Source organism: Hirundo rustica, chromosome 1 (assembly GCF_015227805.2).
Source record: "Hirundo rustica isolate bHirRus1 chromosome 1, bHirRus1.pri.v3, whole genome shotgun sequence".
NCBI classification, from domain to species: Eukaryota; Metazoa; Chordata; class Aves; order Passeriformes; family Hirundinidae; genus Hirundo; species Hirundo rustica.
Window position 1 is genome coordinate 25,689,201 of NC_053450.1, and position 21,184 is coordinate 25,710,384.

The 21,184-nt window shown below is 37.1% G+C and overlaps 1 protein-coding gene across 1 annotated transcript; it reads right to left on the reverse strand.

The window, feature by feature from the left end:
- Positions 1-5,934: 5,934 nt before the first annotated feature.
- On the reverse strand, positions 5,935-20,604 carry DECR1 (2,4-dienoyl-CoA reductase 1). The gene is made up of 10 exons (XM_040064079.2): positions 20,500-20,604; positions 17,105-17,307; positions 16,125-16,182; positions 15,883-15,969; positions 13,439-13,586; positions 10,146-10,245; positions 8,828-8,900; positions 6,604-6,750; positions 6,225-6,287; positions 5,935-6,129 (listed from the first exon to the last, which is right to left on the reverse strand). The coding sequence occupies exons 1-10, from the start codon at positions 20,563-20,565 to the stop codon at positions 6,070-6,072; spliced, it is 1,005 nt and encodes a 334-aa protein (XP_039920013.1). The 5' UTR covers positions 20,566-20,604; the 3' UTR covers positions 5,935-6,069.
- Between the last annotated feature and the right edge of the window lie 580 nt (positions 20,605-21,184).

Sequence of the window (21,184 nt, forward strand, 5' to 3'; positions counted from 1 at the left end):
AGTGCCCAACTAAGATCTGTGCAGCTGCTCAGGCATCTGGTGACTCCTGCACTGGGCTGTTGCTATCTTTTATACTAATTGTTACGTGTTCTTTATTTATCATTATTTGCCAATACCTATCACTTATACTAAACAGGTCATCCCTACTTTGACCCAACCTCCTTAAACTACTTTGTGCCACCATCACTGCAGAAAATGGAGTGAGGGAAGAAGAAAGAATAAGCAAGAGATAACACCCCAAATCCTCCATCTTGCTCCCATCTATTTCCATACTAAAAACCCAAACCTACTGTTTTTCACCCTGTGATAAGCTAAACTACAATCTTTCACACTCTTGTGGCCTGTAATTCATCTTGCAGTGCAGGAAGCCTTTCCCATGGACTGAGATCAAAGCCAATGTCCCTCTGGGCTCTGTGCCAGGGTCCCAGACCCCCCTGTCCAGGTTTCTGACCCTCCAGGGCAGCCAAAGGAATGCCCTGGACTCCAACACCCTTGTGCTACTGCTGCTGCTCACCAGCTGGCTCTGCTGCAGGGCACAACACAGAAAGCAGGTCTCAGTCACCCACAGGCAGGATTTCTCTTAAATAAAACTTGGATTAAAAGACAGCAATTTAAAACCCAGTTCTGGCAAAGCTGCTTAGTGTCAGTGCAAGGCAAATTGTGACAAGAATGGCTAAGTCCAAACTCCTGTAAAACCTCCAGGTTTTAAACTTCTCAATCACTCCTGGGCAGACTGATTTTTAAATGTTAGGGTTGGGGCAGAGCAAGGCATAATAATAAAAGAGGTGATGATAGGGAAGATTTCTAATTTCTTCTGGTAGACATCTGGTGACCAAAGAAAAGTAAAACTGTAGCAGGCACAAAGATGAATTACATGATGTAGTGCAGGTATGCCATATTCCTGCTAACCACACAAACTGAGACAGCGACGTGGAATCCCCTTTACTGAAGCTATTAACTGTTTATTAGAATAAACACGCAAAGAATCACTCAAGCTAACAAATACCAAAAAACACTGTCCTACAAATTACAGGTATGCCGTAAAATATTTTAGCCCATTCTAGTTTAAATGTGTACAGATTAAAACTTAACATGGTATTCAAATCAAAGAAGGTGATCTTCTAGGAATTTTAAAGCAAAAATCAGCAAACTAAAGAACAACAATAGTAATGATGAGGCCCTTCATAAACCCTTGGCATTATAAATGCAGAGTTTGCTGACAGAAGTAAACCTTACCAATACCAGGTCAGGCAGAGTGAGTGCCTGCTTCCACCTAGGCCCACACCACTGTCCATCAGGGCACCTCAGGGCCCAGTAACACTGCCCAGCTGACCAGTATGGAGAATATCATGTGAATTTTCACCAACAACTTAATTAGGATTGAACACACTCTTGAAACAAGTACCTTGGCTTTCTTGCGTTCACTGCTGCACTGCTCTATCATCAGCAGTTCATGCACAGTATCATAGCACTGACCTAATCCTCCCTGTTTAGAACTTGGTTATCCACCTTTGAAAATATTATTCACACAAGCTGATGAAATTTCTAAACACCATATTCCAAGGGCAAATGTAAAATACAGATCAGGGCGCTGACAGTCATCAGCACTTTTATGCAAAATGAACCTTGTCAATGAATAAAATACATACACACTGCTGCTAAATCCCCCTTAAATCTCAATTAAGGCTTTGTTTCTTTACATAAGGTTTGCTTTTTCTGGTTTATACTAAGCCCTCATCATAATCATGGTCATAGACACTGGTTATGGAGGGCAACTGAAATCCACTCCTACTTGCTGTGTATTTGGGAAGAAACAAAATGCATACTTGGGCACCTGAATATATAAGGCCTGATTTTCTGAAGTGTTGAGCACCTCCAATTCCCTCTGAAATCAACCAAAGTTGTTCTACAGCAAATAAAAGCAGGTCAGTGCATGCAAATCCCAAAGACTATTTTATTTTATTGCATATTAAATGATCTCATAAAAGACTGTGGGGTTACCTTTGTTCAGTTGGCATTACTTATTTAGCAGTTACAACACAAGATGCTCCATAGACAATAGTACAAACTTTCTTGCAATTCAGTGTCTTTAGTTACATGTTATCAGTATGGGGAAAAATATATATAAATGAGCAATTCACATGCCTATGAACTTGGAAGCCAGTACTGACAGCTAGAAACTCTGTTTCCTCAGATAGTATCCTCTGTTTGTAAAGCAAATTCTCAACTTGGGAAATACAAGCAATATTCACAACTATAATTGAAATATTCAAGAGGAGAGAGTTCCCGGAACTAGGAGAACTGAAGACTGACAGCAGTTCTGGTATCATACTGAAGAGGTAATGTAACAGATTTCTCTCATTTGCAATCTTAAATGATTTTCATAACTTGTTGATAAGCCCCTACCAAGTGATAAGCACAATACCACTTTTGCAGCACTGAATTAATCTAATAAATTGTACCAGGTTCAAAGACAGTAAATCAGCAGCAGAAATAAAAAGGGTAACTTCAAGATTTAATTAAACAGACAAGATGCACTGTTTGGTTGAAAACAGACAGTGAATCCCCTTTGTGGATGTCTCCAAGTTGAGTCCATGGAAGTGATAACACCTTTCACTGATGGATCATGCAAAAGTAATTTTTAAAAAGATATTTGGATTTTAGGAAAGTATCCTTGTGATTCATGAAAATTAAACAGCCTCTGCAACCCTACTGAATCCCATTGCAAACACCAGTGTACACCATCACCTCTTCTGACTCATTCCTTCACCCTCCTGTCCCTCATTCATAAAATGATTAGGCCACAAAGCAATACATTTTTTCATCCTTCCCCTTACATTGTGGCTCCCTGGCAATCTCAGGCAGGGTGAGGAATGTAATAATCTCAGGGCAAATATGCCAGCCTAAGACAGCATGGACACTATCTCTCCTGCCATTGCAGCTATGTTTAGAATAAAGAAGCTGTGATGACTGTGCTTTATGCCAGTCTGTGAGTAATACAGAGCTGTGGGGCATGCTTATGGATTGGACACCTCTTGGGTTTTAGCAATATTTTATGCCCTTTTCAGGACAGTCTAATCCTCATCAGCATTTAGATCAGCTTCTTTTGGAGTTTCCAAATCCGACACTGCCTGGGTTAGGTAGGTAGTAGCTATTATGCTCCTTTCTTATTCTTTTCCTGAGTTCAGATACCATGTGTTGCTACTTCACCATCAATTACATTGTATTTAGGCAAAACATAAACTGGAGATTTTCAGGATTCATGTCTTCATAGCAATGTTCCTTTCCAAGTATAACAACTCTTACTAAAGGAAATGCATCCCAGTTGGACTACTCCATTCTCTTGCAGCAGTGACAAGACCAGAATTACATTTTTTTCAGTTAACTAAGTCTATATATTAGCAAATACTTCATAAGTTAAGTAACATATACCTCTTAAAACATTATATGCCATTTCTAAAACCTGCATCAACATACTGTATAGATCTTGTCAGGACAAAACGCTCAGCATCTAAAAGCAACTAGCTTGTGTAGTTTGAGATGGATGTCACTGGCATAGGCAAGATAAAAGAAATCCTATTATTATAGAAGCTCATTAAAACTTCAAATGTGCTTTCTGGTTCAATTGCTTTAAAAATAGTTTGTCACTTTACAATTAATAATTCATTTAGCTACGAACAGTAAACAGGTAAAAGACGATATTTCAGAAGCAGTACCTATTTCTGCAAACAACAAACACTGTTAGTAAATAAAACCCTGGTATGTCTTTACAAGACAGGCTTCAAGAGACCTCCCTTCAATATTTTGACTTATCGGATGAAGCAAAATCTGCTATCCTAAGTTACTATGATTTTATAGTATATTTTATATATTTATATATATATATAATATTTTTATATATTATACTATATTTATAGTATATTTTATACTATTTAATTTAGGGAAGAGAGCTATATGACAGGCAGAAGTGCTTCCTAGCCCCCAAAACCAAGCATTAACTGGATCCCAACTTCATGTTGAAACTTGGAATATGCCTCTTTTCCTGATCTTTTCTACCTGTGTCCCACACAGGACCTATGTTTTGTGAGCTGAAAGGAACTTGCCAGTCTTCTTGCTTCACATGACCAGCTCAGAGGGAATACTGCAAAGTACACTTGTCCTGCTGTTAACAGGAAACAGAAATGACTTCAGGTCACATGAAGTCTATGGCAATTTCAGAGATTCAGCATGGTTATCTCCAGACTCAGTCCAATATTTTAATCACATGACACACTTAAGTCACAGAAACCCACAGATGAAAGAGACTGATAGGAATATAATTTTATTGACAGCCTGTGACCAGAGGATAACCTACAAGACACTCCAGAGAAATACTTGATGTTACCACATCTCACAAACATACATTCAAAATTTTTTTTGAAGCACTTTTTTTCAAATGTCAAAGTTTTGTATGCAACTGCGTCCCATACAAGGAGGCAATATAATTATATGCAAAGGATGACGAGCAAAAACCAGTATATATGGGCCTAACTTCTCAATTAAATCACTTTTTGGAGAAAAGATATGGCTGTCATGTCAGAATTTGATCTTGACAACACACCTACCAAACCCAAGTTGCCATAAAAAAGCTTTACATTATGCTTAAGAACACCTTGAAGGCTGGTATGATAAACACAGTTGATTTATTATCAGTGGCTATTCAATCCCACACAGGACCATCATGTACAGGAGAAAGGCACATGGAAGCCCACACTAACACAGTCCACAGTTTCGGCAGAACACAGCTTGCTTCAGATTTGTAATAAGGCAATCAAGTGACTTCAAAGTCAGCTGTTGGCATATGTTAAGTATGTTCTGGATTGTGTGGAAAAATACATGACCGCCACCAGCACCTGAAGGAAGACATCCTTAAATTGATTCTATTGTCCTGACTCCTAAATCACTGTATCAGTCGCAAAGCACATAAAACTATGTACATGCTTGTATGTGGGGACATGCTGGAACTCTAGTTAAACACCAAAAAAACCCCCCAAAAACCCGCACTTATTTCAGGTTGTAAAGGCCAAAGATTGATAGCTTCTTTGAATAATTTCAGCCATTGTCTGAGGCAGGAGGGACAAAAACTACCAACTTTCTAAATTTGGATAAAAGAGGGAGAGCAATTTTTTTTTTATCACCTGCTATCTGGAATGGATAAACTGACTAGATTCAGTGGTTATGGTGTCTTCAAGTTCCTTTAGTACCAGCCTGTGAATGCAAGCAAAATCCTGGGTTTTTTTGTAAATTTCAACAAATGAGGTACCAACACTTTCAGTCCCAATTTACCAACATCCTTTTAATAGCCTCAAATAAACCACTTTTTATGGAGAGCTGCCATAGTCACACATATGTAATAGCAAATGATTTTCAGCTTCTCATTTTCAGGAACATTAACTTCATCATGACAAAGAGCAAGCTCCTTAGAAAGGCACTGTAGGTCCTTAAATGCCATTTTAAAGTTCAGAATAAGATAATTACCAGACTGAAAATGTCACAAAAGATGAGACCAAGATGGTTATGCATTTTGAGATTTGCTAAGTAACCACAGGAATTATTCTTTCTTAGCGTATGTAGTCCTAATAATGTGAAACTGTATTTGCAAGTTTAGAACTTCTTATTGAAGTGTGAAGATTAGGACTTTGTTTCTCTTTTCAGATTAGTGACTACATTCAGTTATAATAGCACTGAAATGCCACTGGTATTACAATATTGAGATACACTTACATATATCTGAGAAAAAAAATCCTCAGAAAGATAAAAAAAAAGGTTGATTGTAGACCATGGTATGTCTATGTGAGCCAACATAAAGAACAACAAAATTTTAGTGACCAACTGTTGTTCACTATTGCAACAAACAGATTTTAGATTGGAAAAATATACAAATTATATTCCAAATACGACAATATCAAAATATTTTATTGAAATCAGCATAAAAAATATTTTGAAGGCTATTTCTCAATTGGTTATTTTAAATACTAATGAAAAAGTAGTGGTTCATTTCTAAGAACCTCCACCACAAAGTTATGTACTTTAGGAGCCTTTTGTTTTTCTAATCATTGCTTCCATCACATCCCACTGCTCTTTGGTAACCTAAAAAAAGAAATGAGAATTTTATTGAAATTTCATATAATAACTACACATCAAAGTGTCTGTGAATGTAAAATAGCAAGCAAGGAAATTAATACCCTCTTCAAGTCATTGAATTCTCCTGCCATAGAAACAAATTCTCCACCATCCATTCTGATAACCTAGAAAAAGCACAAACAGTGTATTTAGTAATAGTGGGGTTTCTGTAGTATTCCCTTGTTATGAAGTGTGAAATTAACTTTTACTGATTTGGGAGAGAATGGCCTGTACTCAAAATAATGCAATTTAACCACTTTTATAAGTTCTTTTCAAAGGTGCTAACAACCATGCACTACACTCAAAAGATGGATAATGGTTGTAAAGAATTTTAAAGTAAGACGTTTGGTTTCATTTCGGAAACCAGGGCTTTAATAAAACATCATCAATACTCACACCATCATCAGGTTAATTATACAAACAAGGTCAACCAAAACTCACTGCTCCATTAACCCAGCTTGCATAGTCACTGCAGAAATAGGCAGCAAGATTTGCAATTTCTTCTATAGTTCCCAGACGACCACAGGGAATCCTCTCAATCATCATCTTCTCAAATGTGCCTGTTGGGTCAAGGCGGCTAAAAGCACCCTGAGAATTAAAAGAAACATTAAAAAAAAAGGTATAACTACATCAGAAAATAAAATCCAACAGAGATTTGACTCCACATATACAACATGGAAGTTAGCATTTGTGAGTAAGCTGTCTGCACTCTCATTGTCAGTAGCACGATAAAGGAAGTGGAAAAGAAAAAGTAATTTATCCCTGTTGCACTGATACGCATATACTGATGATAAGTCGGAATTTAGCACATTTGGGATAGTCACCCACCATCTATCTGTGAAAAACAAAAGGACTTAACCATCTTTTTTTCCCTCAAACACCCTTGATAAACATTTGAGGAAATAACCAAGACCCGAAATTGCTGCATGGACAGAGGAGAGGAACAAGGGAAGAAGAGGAACAGAAAAGTAACCAAAAATAAATTATACATGACAGAGTACATAAAATGGAAAAGAAAAAAAATCATCAAGTTCAGTTAAATTGCAGCAGCTGCTAAAGCTAAAGGAAATCACCAGAAGCTTTAGTACTTGAATAGCTTAAAAGCATGGGAAATAAAAGGGGATTTTTCTTCCCTGCTCCTCCACAAGGATTTTTCTTCCCTCCTCCTCACTCAAAATCAGAAATGTATCAGTAACACTTACGTTGAATTACTGGACTTAAGATTTAAAGCACTCTGTATTCATGTAATCATGGCTGTAAGCATGCCATTTAATTCTTCTATTGCCATGTTTTTAATTGCCAGTTTGTAAGCCTAACAGTGTTGCACTTGTAGGCCTTGCTCTTTTCCCACCATGACTCAAAACAGTATTTTTAAGGCCATGGATATTGCCCCTAAGGCAGAAAATCTTTATTTTGCAATATGCTGTCTACCTTTTTGTGCTTTCAGGGAAATTTCAAGTTGGAACCATACACCAAATGTAGCATTTTATAAAGAACGTGCGTTATCTTAAGCAGGTTATACATTATTAGTTCAAAAAAGGAATATTAACTGGAGGTAGCACTATAGACATTTAAATCCCATAACTTGCTGAATGTTTTTCCTCTACTCTTACTTAAAAATACACAAGATACAAGGCCTGGAGAACTTTTGGTTTGATTTTCTAATGATATTTCAACATTCTTATAATCCTGCTAATTCTGCCACTTATTTTTCTTTCTAGTGAAAAGAGTCAAAACTAAATTTTCCAGTGTGGCATCTAAAACTGACAAGAGGGAAAAAAGAAAGAATAGTAAAAAAGAAAAAAAAAAAAGAACCAACTCTGCACCCCTATCCCCAAAACAACAGCAAAACCAACTGTGAAATATTTTACAGGAAGAAGTAATACCATTATTAGTTGTTAGTGCTCATAATCATATTAATCTGATTCAATGGGAAATGGATCCTCCTTTCTCCTCTTGCAGTACTGCTTCCTTTATTCTTCCTGCTCCAGCTGCTCTGGATTACTTCCTTCAAACCCTCCAATCCTCCTTCTCACTCCAAAGCTTCTCATTTCCTTGCCAACTTAGTTTTTCTCTTTCTAGTTTTGAGATTTTCAACAAAACTAGTGAGATTCTGTTCTCATATACCTAAAAGAGATTCTAAGATTTTGGAACTGATCACATGTTTTGCTTAAAAATTAAGGGTTCAGACAGAAACAGGAATTTTACTCCAACAAGTGTAAGAATTTACTCCACTTGACAAACCAAGTATACAGAATCAGTATTAAGAGATTCTAAGATTTTGGAACTGATCACATGTTTTGCTTAAAAATTAAAGGTTCAGACAGAAACAGGAATTTTACTCCAACAAGTGTAAGAATTTACTCCACTTGACAAACCAAGTATACAGAATCAGTATTAAGTACTTTGATATATCAATTCTTTGAAACACTAAAAAAAAAAATTATATCAAGTATAGTAGAGTGGATAGTGGCAGGTCTCAGAAGTTCAAAAAATTCTATTTTACCAAAAGACTAAGAGGGAAGTGTGGTCAATATTCCAGTACAGTCTTGACTATCAAGGAAATCATATTAGAATTTACAGCTACAGAAAGGTTAGACTGTTGTAAAGTTAAGTCTGTACTACAAAGCATATCCAAGGCTGTGTTTCACTTCATGCCATGTACCTTTGTTTTTATGGGACCTGGTTGAATCACATTGAATCTCATGCCATATCTACCCCATTCAGCCGCAAGAGACCTAAAAATTCATTAACAGAATATGTCAATATTTTAAACACAATATTGTAATCCTATTCAGAAAAAAATAAATCTAATCAAATGTGTAAATACTAGAATATTCCTGAAACAGACAATTGCTACTTAAAGGGATTTTTTTGCACTTAACAAAATAATTTCAAAGAAGCAGAAAAAAATCTCATTCACAACAGAGGGATACTGATTTATTAGAGGAATCATAGGTAAAGCAATATGAAGGAGCAATTCTTCCTCCCTTGCAAATCATGGATGGTGTTGGCACCTGAATTCCTTAACAAACAACTGTTAGGCATTCATCTTTCTGTGGTAATTTAGACTATCTCACGAGTATACATTTCTAACATTTGCAACATAGCTCTCACATTTTATGTTTTGAAATAACACAAAATAGAGGATACATTCTAGAACAGTACCACTAGAATAGTTTTGCTTTATGACATTTTCCCTGCATGATGGGTACTCTGCATCTACTACAGTGAATGAATTAGCTGAGTCAAAGTCTCTGAAAAGTACACATTTCTGTTACAGCTCTATAGAACAGAAATCAAGACCATTACTCAATTCCTCGTTTTTTTTCCAGAAAAAGAATTCTAGTTATTGAAAGGCTGCCAATCTATTCAATTCTTTCTGCTGAAGTGCAGAAGAAGACCTATGTGCTATGAAGGACTAGCCTGAAATCAAAAATGAGAGAAATCCTTTTGTTTGCTGAACACCATGGATACATCAACATGATACTGTTCTGACCTAAGCAGAACTGCAGACCTTAATTTTAAAAAGTGATAGGAAACAAAATTGCTGATGAATCTAAACAGAGCTGAAGCCACAGTGTACTGCACCCAAATAACAGGCATGTCTTTTCCTCAGACAAACAACGTGCAAAATGCAATAGATCTCAAACAGCTCCCCTAATAGCTGGTTCACGTATGAGAATGCAAGAGAACCTGATTATCAAAACTCTGTGAAACAAACTTTGGAACTTGCAATTGCCAAAATACGTGGTTTTACTCGTCCTTATCATGGTCTTGTGGAAAAAAAAAGTAGCAGTTAACACTTCCCTCTATAAGAAGCTGTCAGCATACTATTTTCTTGCTAGGATATTGGAGCATGGATTGAACTCTTGTGGTACAATGAAACAGGGGAACTACACTAATGAGCTCCATTTTAATAGACCAGGTTCCCCCTCTTAAGGACTTGAAAACCAAAACACACATTTTGCTGTATTACTCACTTGCTCATTGCTTCTACACCAGCTTTGGCAGAGGCACTGGGCAACACAAATCCTGAACCACTCTCGGCATAAATTGTTGTAATAGCCAGGAATGCTGCTCCTAGAAGGTGCAAAAACATTTAAAAACAACACATAACAGAGAAGCCAAACAACTCAGAATATCAAATTCTCAAATTCAGGTAGAAGCAAGCTAAATGGTAGAGAAGTTTTCAACTCAAGTGTTAGGGATGCCTTTTCACTCTGAGCAGTGAAAAGACATTTTAAAAATACAGTCTTTGAAACTTCCTTTTCAAGCCTTTTTATTTCAGTTCCCTCTTTTGCTCACGTCTTAAGAGTTCTTCCAGATAAGTGCAAACAGCTATCGATTAGGCTTTGAAGGTCTAAGCCCCCAGACTTCTGATAATGAACTTAATGCATGAATTAGTCTAACTGGAGTGAAGGCCTAAGATCTTCCAGTGTTTTTTCAGAAGCTGCCCCAGTCTAGTTGTCACTAAGCAAATACTTTGCCCTAAATTCATCAATTACTGGGGCGGGTGTGTGTGTGTGTGTGTGGAACAAACAAACAAAAACAAAAAAACCCCAAACAATGAAAAAAATCAGCATTAACAGCTAGGTTTGGCATAATTTCAAATCAACAGTTGAGGGTTTGAGTTAAAATTTATGCAGAAAAACAAAGGTTTTTATGAAATTTTCAGAAGCTTTTTCTGTAGCACAGCCAATTACAGACTGAACCTGCATAACTTTTCGTGCTATTATCACAACAAACTCCATTATAAAAGAACTCCTTTCTTTTATATGCTATATTTTATAACAGATTTAGAAAAAAACATTCTGGAATATAATGGAAATTGCAAGTGCAGTTATTTAACCTTTCTTTTATAGAATCCTGCAAATTATGTCTGATCAATGACTGACATGAGCTTACTGTAGCTGGGAAATGAAGGACAAGGGATGACAGTTCACTGCTTACGTCACAGTAACTAAAATAACTGTTCCACTTACTATATTTTAGAAATAATTTCATTAGAATAGCTACCCAGGGAGTATTTCTAAACCAATACACAATACTGATAGATTGCACGTAAGTAGAGACTCAGGTAAAAAAATACAGTAATGTTGACACAAGAGAAACTAAAGAGAACCATAAACAAGCACTAATTGAAATGCCAACAGATACCCAGAAACTGGGGGCCCTGTTTATAAAAAATGAGTCTTCACTGAGAGACTTTGAATGGAAAAATCTACACAGGCAAAAAAGCACAGAACAACTTTGAAGTTATCTACAGATCATTGTAGAATTAAACCACATTGTGTAGAATTAAACCACTGACTTTTTTTTAAAATTCGGGTTAATAGAGGCAAGTTAGGTCAGCCTAACACAGAAACTGACAAATTTACAGCTCTGATATTTAAAGAACACTTCAGCTCACACACAACTTTTATTTCTAAAGCTTGTATTCATAAAATGGACAATAACTGATCAATCTCACGTTGCAGAAATAAGTAACATGCTAGCAGATTGCAAATTCCTTTTAAATACCAGCACAAACTTGCAGTCTAAAAGCAATGAACTTTTACTATTTACTACATTAGACTTAATGTAGGTCACACTGCAGACCTAAAGGATATCCCAGTGTTCTAGAAACAGTCAGATTTGTAGCATCCTCACAGACTGATCTAAAATATTTGCACTAGGTAGCATCACTTTAGAAACTAAGGTTCCTGCTCAAACTAGAAACAACCAAGCAAGTAAAAAGAAAATGAAGGCGAGATGACAAACAGGAACACATGACAAACTTGTCATGCAAAAACATGTCTTAAAGAAAGCCTTAAACAAAAAGTCTTATTTACAGAAGGACTCCCCTAGAGGAAGACATGCAAGTAATAGCAAAAGAAATTCACATATTTTGGAAGCTTAGAAGTGAAAGGAAGAGAGACAACATGAAGGTGAATGACATCTGGATTTTGCCAAATTTGGGGATGGAAGTAAGGAAAGTAGCTTTTTATTCAACAAGAGCAAAAACAAGAGCATGTTTGAATTCGTATTTCACATTACTATACGGGCACACTACATGCATGTGGAAGACCATAAGGCAACCTATTTCAATGGTCTGCAACAATGATATAGTAAGTCATAGCTGGGGATGGGTTTCTCATGAGGGAATACCAGCACCAGAATGGTGGAAATTAATTTTTCATGTGCTGCTAAAATATAGTGGGGACATACTTGTATACTAACAAAAACTGTTACAGACCCACTAAAATGACATTAACTTCATATTGTTATATTAAATAGTGTAAGCTCATGGAGTACTTTTTGGAAAGGATTTTGAAGAAAGTCAGCTAATTCAGAGGTTAAAGAAATACAGTGTAAATACAAAAGTAGTATTTCAACACAGTGGCTGTACCTAGAAAACAGGATTCAGAAGTGAGGGCACATGGAAAACCGTAACTATGTCTTACTGGTTTTAAATGAATTTGACATTATATTATTCTGATCTTATAAAATAAACTCACTGTTTTTCAATTTATAACTGGAATGTAAAATTAAAGCAGTTCCTTGTAAATAATCTATGATATAATACAGAAGGGCATACATCACCTTTCCTTTTAAGACAATAATCTGGTTCAATAAATCTTTGACTAAATAGTATATTAAAAGAACTGCTGTATCTTTAAGGTGAAGCTGTGATATTGAATTAAATTTCTAGGTAGTCCAGAATTAATAATTAAACCCATGAAAATAAAATCTAATACTGATTTCAATTTCAAAACTATCTTTCAATTTATCTTAAAGATAATATTCTCTAGTACTATTAGTCAAATAGGACAGCTGTAAATTTTATTTTACTGTAGGAGGAAAATTCAAAGGGAAATTCTGACTTCTTGTTCATTTAAAGAAATATCCCATGCTCAGTTCAATGAAATTAACAAACATAGAGAAAATTCAGAAAAAATAAGAGGGGTGGTTTTTTAACAAAAAGCTTTATTTTTTTAATTTAAAAAATGTTTTACATCTACAACTCTGCAATTAGATTTTTATATTTAGCCTCAGTTGACTCCAAGTCCAGTTGTAAGGCCTGATACTATGATGAAGTAATTGTTAGCCAGATCTACTGTGTGATACATAAGTCCAGCTTTCACTGAAGAAGTTCCTTTCTAGAAGGACGTTAAAAATTGTCTTTCACTTCTCACCTGATTGTATACCTCTTCTCACATGGACTCTCAAAACTGGCTATAAAAATAGTAAGGCAAGGAAAGCAAGTAATACTATGTCACAATGCTTAAAATACCTTTTTTTACTTTAATGAGCTCCTTTCCAATTTCCAGAGTTACAAAAGCAGTACCATTAAGTACAATATCAGTTATTGTTTTCCAGGCATTAGCAGAAAGTCGTTCAGAAGGAGAAATAAAGTTTCCAGCTGCATTGTTTATCACAACCTGAAACACACAAAGGGAAAGAGTTAACTAAAAATAACTCTTCTTGAGACAATAGTAAAGAATTTACAAGGAGCTTTTTAGCGTTTCTAGGGACAAAAGTAAAAATATCCTCATCGAATGATGTACGGGGGGCAGGGGAAGAGGGAGAATAATCCATAAGAAATTTTAACATCTACAGCATAGATAAAGTATCAGTTATAGAAAATTAGCTGTATTTCCAAACTACTGTACTGTAAGATGTAGAGGCTGACTTAAGTCACTATTTTCCACAGTGTCTCAAATGCATCCTAACAGAAAAATTTGCCCCCATCAAATTCCAGCATCATGTCTATTTAATATAAAGGATGCATGGGAATAGAAGCAAAAGGCAGCAACCTGATAACTAAAGTCGGGATGAAGTGACTGTTGCATTACAGGAATTCAAATCAGTTGTGCTGAGAGCATTATGATACAGTGTACTGCAAACAACGACTACAAGACTTTTGTTGAATAGATGTACATCCATCCCTTCCTATGAACAATCATCAGGTAGAGGATGCTTTCTCTTCAACGAACTAAGCATCACATTAGCTGCATTTAACCCAAAAACTGTGTAGCCAGATCTAGTGTATTTAATAATATAATGTACTGAAGCAATAAAATGATGTACTATTAATGGAACGGCACCTAATGAAGATATTAGAATTTTCAATTACGAAACACAGCACAGTAACTATTACATGAATGTAAAACTAATAATATACAACAGCCATAAATTATACATATGGACAGCAAATTCAATTTAAAGGCCTCCTTGAAATTTGAAGGGAAAAAAAAGAAAAATCCAAACACCTTGAGATACTGAGGAGGTTACTCGAATCACTGAATAAATACAGGAGAGACACAATAATAAAACTAGCAAACAATATGTACAATATGATCTTTGAGGTATGTAGGACTGCCAAAATAAACCATGACACAAGAATGATTGCTTTCTAATTGGGAGTAACACTATTGGGAATGGAATGAACAAAACAAAGCTGGAAGGACTTTCAAGTTACTGCCATTAACTTCTGTCTTTGCAATCTCACCTCACACGCAGTATGGCAGTGAGTGATACCCAGGACTCATAAACCGACATCTCATGTCTGCAACTAAGAGAAAAACTGAATATTCAATTTACTCTGCAGTCTATCTTAAACACACAAAATACATTAAATTAAAGACAAGGTAAATGCTTGTAAAGAAAAAGTCATGGGAAGCATTTATTCAGAAAATTATTTGTGCTCTGAAAATGTACTATACCAGAAGAAATCTCCTCCCTCTGTACACACACGTAAAACCTGAAGATCATAATTTTGACTTTGGCCAAAAAAACTACATTAACTAGTAGTCAAAATAACATCCAGAGAATCTTGTCTACAAATCAGGACAGTGAGTTGCCTTATTTCTAGCACTATTACAGCATACAGCTATACAGCTATATAGCATAAATTTCTCTACTTCTTACAACATTTAAAATTCAGTAGGTTCTCTACCACATCTATAGGAAGCTCCTTGTGAGTGCAAATTGTCTACAACACACATACAACAGTTTTAAATTTACAGTAAAGAGTTTTAAATCTGATTATCCTTTACAATGATGCTACATCATCACTTTCTAACAGCCAGCAGAATTCAAGTTATCTCACAAGCAAATCAGAATTTGGTGATTATCACCCTTCAGACTCCACTACATCACCCTCCTCACAATCTGATATAAAGAGCTCTGCTGCTTTGTGCCAAACTATTAAAAAATAGATGCTTGGTTTGACTGAAGACATTTTTCTCCATTTTATGAGAAGTAATCTCCAAGCTGGAACTTTCTTTGTGTACATTAATAAGCTAAGCAAGGACCAAAGAAGACATTTATGGTTACTTCCATTCCTAATTTGTAGGCATTGTTAAGATACAATTCAGTACACACCGGTAAATCACCTTTTCGCGAGGATTTAAGGGCAACACTCCATTTCCTTAATTCAAAGAATCCCTCCAGAATTGTCCCATCATTTAAAACAAGATGTTAGTCCTCAGAGTAAGGATAAAAATGTTTTGTCTACTTGGCCACTAAATATTTTAAGAACCACAGGAAGAGAGTAACTGGTATGAGGTATAGAGTAACTATGAATGTTAGCTTTACCTTGAAGTACTGCCATTGTTCTGTCTAGTGCCTTTTTACATACCATTAACTTTCTGTCTCAGTAACTTTCTTCATACCTACTCTGCAAAGTATTTTCAGTAAGGAAGAATGAGTTCTTTCCTTTCCTAGAAGACTTACATCAGGATGTCCTGCCACTTGGATTGTTTCAGCAACAGCATTCTTAACTGAAACTGGATCTCTCACATCACATTGGACGGCATGAACCTAGAGAATAATGGAAAGGCAGTTGTAAGACTTAAAAACTGTATCAATGTTAAATTAAACAAGTCGATAGAAGCACACAAATACAAAAAAAAAAAAAAAATCAATAAAATCTAGAGTATAATACGTAACATATTCATAATTCTGCAAAAACGTACCTTATTCCCTGTTTTAGAGGAAATTTCGTCTGCTGTTCCTTTCAAAACATCCAGCTTCCTAAAAAGAAGTATTAACATCCCTTATGTCAGTTAAAATGCAATTACAATTCAGATTACTAAAACTTCTTTTCTTCGTGGGCAAATATGAACTAAAACTTAAAATATGCATGTGCACATGCAAGTTTCTGATTTTCAGGAAAATGGAGCTTTAAGATTAAGACTATGTTTAACCACTAACTTTCTGAGAAAAAAACTTTAAGTAATTTATGGTTAGTGCTACTTTACAGCAACTCAGAAGTGACAATGGTAAGAGACTCTAAAGCAAATCAACATGTGGCAAGCCAGAAAAACATACATGATCATAACAAACTTAGTTTTAATTACTACTCTACTAGTATTATAAGAGACATACATATTCACATTTAAAACTAAACAATTAAATTACTGTTAGGATGAATGGCACAACACTTCTCTTTATTTTGATTTAAACTGAGATTGTTTTTCTAGACTACTGAAGTGCTTCTAGACTGCTGCAGTACTTAAGAGAACTGTAAAAAAATCATAATCAAAGGAAAATCAGGGCTCTTGTTGAAGAAATGGAATGTATTTAATTCTTTATTGTAATTTAAATCTGTATTAAGAGCACCTGTAATAATATTTATTACTGTTCAATACTGTCCACAAAGATTTGTTCTCTTTAAGGTTTTAGTTGAATTTATGCCTACTATTTGAGGCTGTTTATTTTGCTGCTACATTTCATGAAAATGTGCTTAGTTTATTTCTTCCTACTGATTTTCTATACCATCAAACATTTGCAGATAAATCTGCAAGTTTCTAGAATCCACAATATGACATTGTAATTTAAAAATGTACTGCAACAGAATAAATAAAATATTTTTTCTGGTTTGTAAAGAAGAAAACAGATCTATTCAGTAGTCAGTACTAAATACAAGTTTTAAAACACCTTCATTAATATTTACCGGCTTGCTATAACACACTTGGCACCTAAACTGGACAAAGCTGCTGTCATCCCTTTGCCAAGCCCAGTACCTCCACCAGTTATAAAGGCCACTTTCCCCTGGAAGGTATTTGGTGGCAACATCACTTTTTGAAGAGGTGAGAAGAATGCAGCTTGTGGTGCACTGCTGTCTTGATACAGTACATTTGGCCCACAGCTGAAAAACTGAAAGAAAAAACCCAGAAAAGTTAGCTTTTTCTCCTTTCTGTATGCAGGATTGTTATGCAAGATCAGGTTTTCCTATGGCAGTGGAGGTAATAATCATAACTCCCTTATTGTAAGTAAATATATATATATGACTATAAGAATGACTAGACTGCATTATAGCAACACACACGGGCCTTTACTTAAATGCTATCACTAGACTAGGAAAGCACCTGAGCTATTTTTATACATTCTAGTGCAACTAGAGAGCTACTGAAAAATACTTCATTCATGCTTCTTGCTACTTCATGCATTTTTGTATCTATCACTTTTACTAAAGCATGTGGCAAACCATTAACAACTAAGTACAAAAGGACTTGGGCTTCAGATTGATATATGCACTGTAATTTATGCATAAACAAATCCTTGTGATTTTAGGTTACATACGTATGTATTTGCAAACTTAAAATCTTCAGTAACAGACTCATGATTTTGATCCTTTACTACTGCATCCAACCAAACCTTCTTCTTTACTGGAGAACAGGACAACACCAAACATCACAAGACCTGCCCTAATTGGAGCTGCTAAGGAAACCAATGCCACCTCTCAGACAAAACTGGGCAGGGTTAGGTTATCAGCATCACACTCTGTCCCAGCAGAAATACCATCTACAGAAAATTAGCCTTGGAAGGATTGGTCCCTGCATAAAGACACATAGCTGGAACACATTCAAAAACAGACATGAAAAAATAAGAAAATTCAGTGTTACATGTAGAAAACCATGCTAGTAAGAAAATACCCCACTAATGTAATAAGAAATTTGTGATGTCACTAAGAAAGTTGCAGTAAAAATAGCCAATAGGATATTTCTAGCATCCTAATATGCTAAACTAACACAAGCCCTAATCCAAATATTGAATTCAATGCCCTGGGGCAGCAGCATTACAGTAATAATTCAAAAATTCCCTTATTATTTAAAATATAAAAGTTACCTTAACCTGAAGCTGCAAATGCTTTCAAGTATGACAAATCTAGATTTACTTTATTTTTCATGTGCAAAACAATTAGAAGACTAAGTGATACTTATTTTCTCTGGTTTTACCCTCTACTTGAGCCTCTAATGCGTTTATTTTCATACAAAAAAAAAAAAAATCTAATACAATTTTGTGGAAGAAGACTGAATGGTTAGTCTTGTATGATCCCGTTAATAAAACCATGCAATTGTTCAACAGACTGAAGAAGAAGGGTAGTTTTAAAATAGTGAAAGTATTACGACTTATTATTCTGTTTACTAATTCACATTTTGAACACTAAATTTAAGAGACAATGTATTTAGTGGTGGATGAATACTTTGTACTTCCCACAGTTACAATGCATCAGGGATTCCACAGAGCTTGAAGCTGGCCCACAGAAGTGTGCACATGGATCTTTCTGTGTGGTAATACATATGAGTAAGTAACTCCGGTGAAAGCAGACAGAAAAATCATGGAATTACACAGACAATTTAATGCAACTTAAAGCATGGTGCTAATAACACCAGGGTCACAGGCTCCATCCCTGTACGGGATGTTCACTTAGGAGCTGGACTTGACCCCTCTGTTTTACAATGTCCAGAATGTTCTGTGAAAAACTAAAATTGAGTTGAATTGAAGAGATGGAGCCACTACAAAGGACAAATTCAGAAAGCGAAGTGTGAACCAAAGCTAGAACTATCACATTTGTAAAACACTACTGTTTTTTAATTCTCCCACTGAAAATAAAATTTGCGTGCTTTAACAGAGTACCAGAATTGTCTTAAGCCTCCAGGAAAGGGAAATGTGAAGGTTCTCTTCTGGGACTTTCTTAGTAGTACCCTACTCATCTCTCTTCAGAAAAAAAAAGCTCCCTCTGGAGAATTTCAGCTCACAGCAGAGACTGCATATCAAGATGGCATTTGGGCTCCCCCTTCCTTCAGGATATTGAGATAACTCCTGAGACTTCCTGATCAGGTGCTCTGTTAGTGACAAACACAGTCCAGTCTTCTCAATCTACATGAAAGGAACACTGCAAGCAGCTTTTCCCTCTGCTCGAGGGGGGAAGATTAGGACATGCCATGCCAGAGGAAAGCAGATGACTGCACCAAGACTAATAAAGTATGGTAATGATAACCAGCCAGTAAAGTTGGTATAATTGAGCAATCTTTTAGTCAGACCGCTATTGTCTCCTTCCTTCTTGGCTTGCACAAGAGGCTTTTATGACAGCATCCATCCAATTTAATCATTCCACTACTTAAGGCTGAAGTTTTAAATTAAATCTCAGGTGTAAACAAAGATATAAAGAAGCCCGTAAACAGCTTAAAAAAAATCAAAACATCAAACACACAAATCACTGACAAACCCCAAAACAACCCTCACCTAAGGGGTGGAAGTGAATTGTGAAATTACTGCAGCAAGCTATCTCAGAAACACACAAGTAGTCATGGGAAAGAAGCACCATGCTCATGGAAAACTCATTAGAAATGGCCTCCAGCAACATCCACAGAGTCACAGAATCACAGAATGGTTTGGATCGGAAAGGACCTTAAAGATCATCTTGTTCCAACTCCCCTGCCACGGGCAGGGACACCTTCCACTGTAACAGGTTGCCCAGAGATCCATCCAGCCTGGCCTTGAACACCTCCACAGATGGGGCTTCCACAGCTTTTCTGGGCAATGTGTCCATAATCTAACCTAAAGCACCCTCTTTCAATCTGAATCCATCCCCCCTTGTCCTGTCACTACGTGCCCTTTCCAAAAAGTTCTCCTCCAGATTTCCTGCAGGCTCCAGGCCAACTCGGTCAAAGGTCAAGCCAAGCCACGGCTCGGACAGCAACATTCCAGCCGCTCACCTAAATGGCCCCGCACAGCTGCGCTATCGGGGCCAAAGGGCGACACCATTCTAGCAGGAGACAGGGCAGCGCCCGGCAGTGGGGCAGCAGGCCGTATGCCGGGAGCTCCACCGCGTCTCTGCGGGGGCTCCGCGGCGGACAGGCTCGGGAGTGAGGAGAACCGAGGGATGCTCCCTTTCCGGCTGTTTTCCCAACCCGGCAGCCAGAACCGCAGAGCCCCGCCGTTCCCTCTCCTAACGGGACAACGGCGCCTGGGCAGAGGCGGGGCGGCGGGGCAGGAGGTGGCGGAACTCCTCCGCAGCGCCATCCGTCCGCCCTCACCCCGGCAGCACAGGGAGCGCCTTACCCGCCCGGCGCCGGACACACGGGGCCCGCGCAACCCGCACCGCCACAGCCGCGCCGCCGCCGCCATCTTCCCGCCGCGCTCTGCGCCTGCTCCGCGGGGGAGGAGCGGCGGCCGCCGGGATCGGGGAGCCGGCGAGACCGCCCCCGCCCAAGGTGTTCCAAAACACAGAAAATGTAAAAAAGAACCTTAAAAAAGGACGTTCTTTGATGTTTGATCTTTGCATACTTTCAAGCCTAACCAACGAGAAAGGAGCAAACAAGCGCTAAGCGATGTCCAGGTGAAAGACAAATTATTTGTCGCTGTTAATTGCCCTGTTAAGGCTTAGGGCTTGACAGGTTTCCATGATCTCAGACCTAGATGGTTATTAACAAAACTTGGCAAGAAGGATGTACCACTGACATTGGACACAAAGAATGCAAAATTTACGGGGTACAAGGGCATTTGGCAGAATCCCCAAGATAAGGAAAAAATAATAAAGGCAACTCAGCAACTTTGCTCAAGTCAGCTCTGACTGGGTAAAAGGTATTTCTGATGGGGGGGGGGGGGAATTGCCTGCTGACCCAAAAGAAGAGAAAGACTGAGCATATGGACTAAACAGCATGAGGAGAGAATCATTAACCAATAGAAGATAGAATACTAATTAAGAGAACTAGGTAACTGGTAGCCAATGGATATGAATGCCCAT